The sequence below is a fragment of the Mandrillus leucophaeus genome, unplaced genomic scaffold, assembly GCF_000951045.1.
Source record: "Mandrillus leucophaeus isolate KB7577 unplaced genomic scaffold, Mleu.le_1.0 Scaffold890, whole genome shotgun sequence".
In the NCBI taxonomy this organism is placed as follows: Eukaryota; Metazoa; Chordata; class Mammalia; order Primates; family Cercopithecidae; genus Mandrillus; species Mandrillus leucophaeus.
The window spans coordinates 192,412-194,740 of NW_012109697.1; the positions used below are offsets into that span (position 1 = coordinate 192,412).

The 2,329-nt window shown below is 56.6% G+C and overlaps 2 protein-coding genes across 3 annotated transcripts in view; both read right to left on the reverse strand.

Moving 5' to 3' along the window:
• LOC105531503 (neurogenic locus notch homolog protein 4-like) lies at positions 1-2,260 on the reverse strand. Its single transcript, XM_011969421.1, has 4 exons — positions 2,162-2,260; positions 1,353-1,648; positions 979-1,126; positions 1-476 (listed from the first exon to the last, which is right to left on the reverse strand). Exons 1-4 carry the CDS (start codon positions 2,220-2,222, stop codon positions 301-303), a joined length of 681 nt encoding a protein of 226 aa, XP_011824811.1. The 5' UTR covers positions 2,223-2,260; the 3' UTR covers positions 1-300.
• LOC105531504 (neurogenic locus notch homolog protein 4) overlaps positions 1-2,329 on the reverse strand; it is a 42,326-nt gene that overhangs the window by 9,440 nt on the left and 30,557 nt on the right. The window lies entirely within an intron of this gene.

Below are 2,329 nucleotides of genomic sequence, written 5' to 3' on the forward strand. Positions count from 1 at the left end.
GGCGTGGCTTTGTGACGGGCTTCTAGTGGCCCCGCCCCTTCCAGCAGCGTCAGCAGATCCCAGTGGTTTCGTTGGCGAGCGACGTCCGCGGGCGCTAGCCCAGCCTGGTCCCGCAGCTCTCGGGCTGCCCCCAGCCCCAGCAGCAGCTGGGCTACTTCCACCGCTCCTTCCCGTGCCGCCAGGAACAGCGGCGTCTGCTCCTGCACAGGAGGAAAGAGCCAGGGGCGATATCAGGGCAGGCCACGCCCACAGGACTGGGCCTTTCTACCTTCACTTACGGGACCACTGGCCCCTCTCCCTTCAGGCTTTGCGGGTTACCGCACTTTCCATCTCTCCTGCGCCCGACTGTTTTGTGGGAAGCCCTCTGTCCCATCTAACCCTGCTGTCTTGGGCGTCTTTATCGGCTCCGGCCTGAAGAAGCGAGCGGGCGGCTCGGGCGTTGTTCACGGCAGCAGCCCAGTGCAGCGCAGTTTTCCCTAGGGGACGACGTGGGAGGTTGTTACCGCTGTTGGGGGCCAGACGCCTGGGTTCCGGTTTCCCACGGGTTCTGTCCTTGGGGGAAGGGCTATTTGGGCCGGTTGGTCCCTCAAAGGCGGGAAGCGTTGCCCAGGAGACTACCGGCCTGCAGGAAATGGTGCCCTGGTGACGTCATCAGTGCGCGGGAGGGACAATGGGGCATTGTTCTGGGGTCGGTGAGACTGGGAAACCGTCCCCCCCGACGAGATCCCGCCCCCTTTCCACACACACTGTCTTCCATGCCAGTTCCCCAGTAAGCTGGAGCAGAGGGCCAGTGTGGTGTTGACGGTAGAAGTTGGGGGGGAAACTCATACGGCCCGTATTTCCACCGCATCGCAGATTGACAGCCTTAACAGCAGGATGAGAGGGAATGCCCCTCCACTGCACCTATATTTTGCACTCCATCTCCCACCCCATCTGCTCAACTTCTCTACAGCACACATCACCCCTTCCTCTACATACCCCATTTATCTCTGGCCCCCACGTCTGCTTGGGCTGCAATCAGTTCTTCAACCAGGTCTTCCACTGCCAGTCTGGCAGCCAGCATCAAGGGTGTGGTCCCGTCCTCTGTGCGAGCGTCCACTGCAGTTTGTCTGCTACGGAGCAGAAGCTGGGGAGACAGAGGGCCAGTGACCCCTGGGGTACCCTGGACTGCCAACTCAAGTTCCTTACACTTTTAACCCCACTCACAATCCATATTCAGCCATCCTCCGCAGTTTCCCTGTCAGGTTCCCAATCACACCAGTTTCCTCTTTGTCAAACTCTAGGGGATGCTTCTGTCCAGCTTTACTTGTAAGCTCGCCCCATTCCCTGTAGGGACCTCAGTGTGTGCCAACCTGGCAGACCTCGCGAGCATCAGCAGCCACAGCAGCATGAAGGGGTGTGCGCCCTGCGCGGTCTGGCTGGTTGGGGTTGGCTCCAGCCTCAAGGAGGCGGCGGGCAGCGGTTGGCCGGCAGAATCGGGCAGCCAGGTGCAGGGGGGTCTCCCCAGTGCCCACGGTGTGAGCCTGGGGACAGGCCCCTCCATCCAGCAGAGGTTCCCAGGGCCCAGGACATCCCAACCATGCCCCTTGGAAGGTCCTGGACTCTACTTCCCCACAGCAAACCGCGGACATCAGGGGTGTCACCCCATCTGTTGGTAAGACATGAGTAATGGGTCAATCTAAATGACACAACAAGGGGGAAGGGACAACATGTAAGCTCAGAGAGAATCAAAACCTGAGGTGTTGGGAAGCTAAGTTCCGGTTCTGTGTGGCTTTAGTCAAGTGACTTTTCTACTTTTCTCTGACTTCAGTTTCTTCCTCTGTAAAAGGAACCTGCAGCTTAATTCTCTGACATTCCAGGGCAGTGGTTTTCTCAAACGAGTCTGGATCAGATTCACCTGAAGGGCTTATTAAAACAGATTGCCTAACATCTTCAATTCCTGAGTCAGTAGCTCTGTAGTGGAGCCCAATAATTTGCATTTCTAACAAATTCCCAGGTGATGCTGATTCTGCTGTCTGAGGACCACACTTTGAGAATCATTTTTCTAAGGCACTAGTCTAAAATTAGTTCCTCTAGTTCTGATATTAAAGGACTCTCTGATTCTAATAGGGTCTAAAGACTTTTTTTTTTTTTTTTTCTTGGTCTGGGTTGACTCACATACCAGGTCCACGGGTGTCCAGGTCAGGGGCTTCCATCTCGGATTCCTGGGGAGGAGTTAGCATGGCAGCCTGAGGGAGCTCCCCACAGCCACCACTCAGAGACCAGAACTGGCACTTGGAGGGTGGGCCTGTTTCTTCAGCCTTTGGGTAAGAGCAAGGATCAGTGAAGG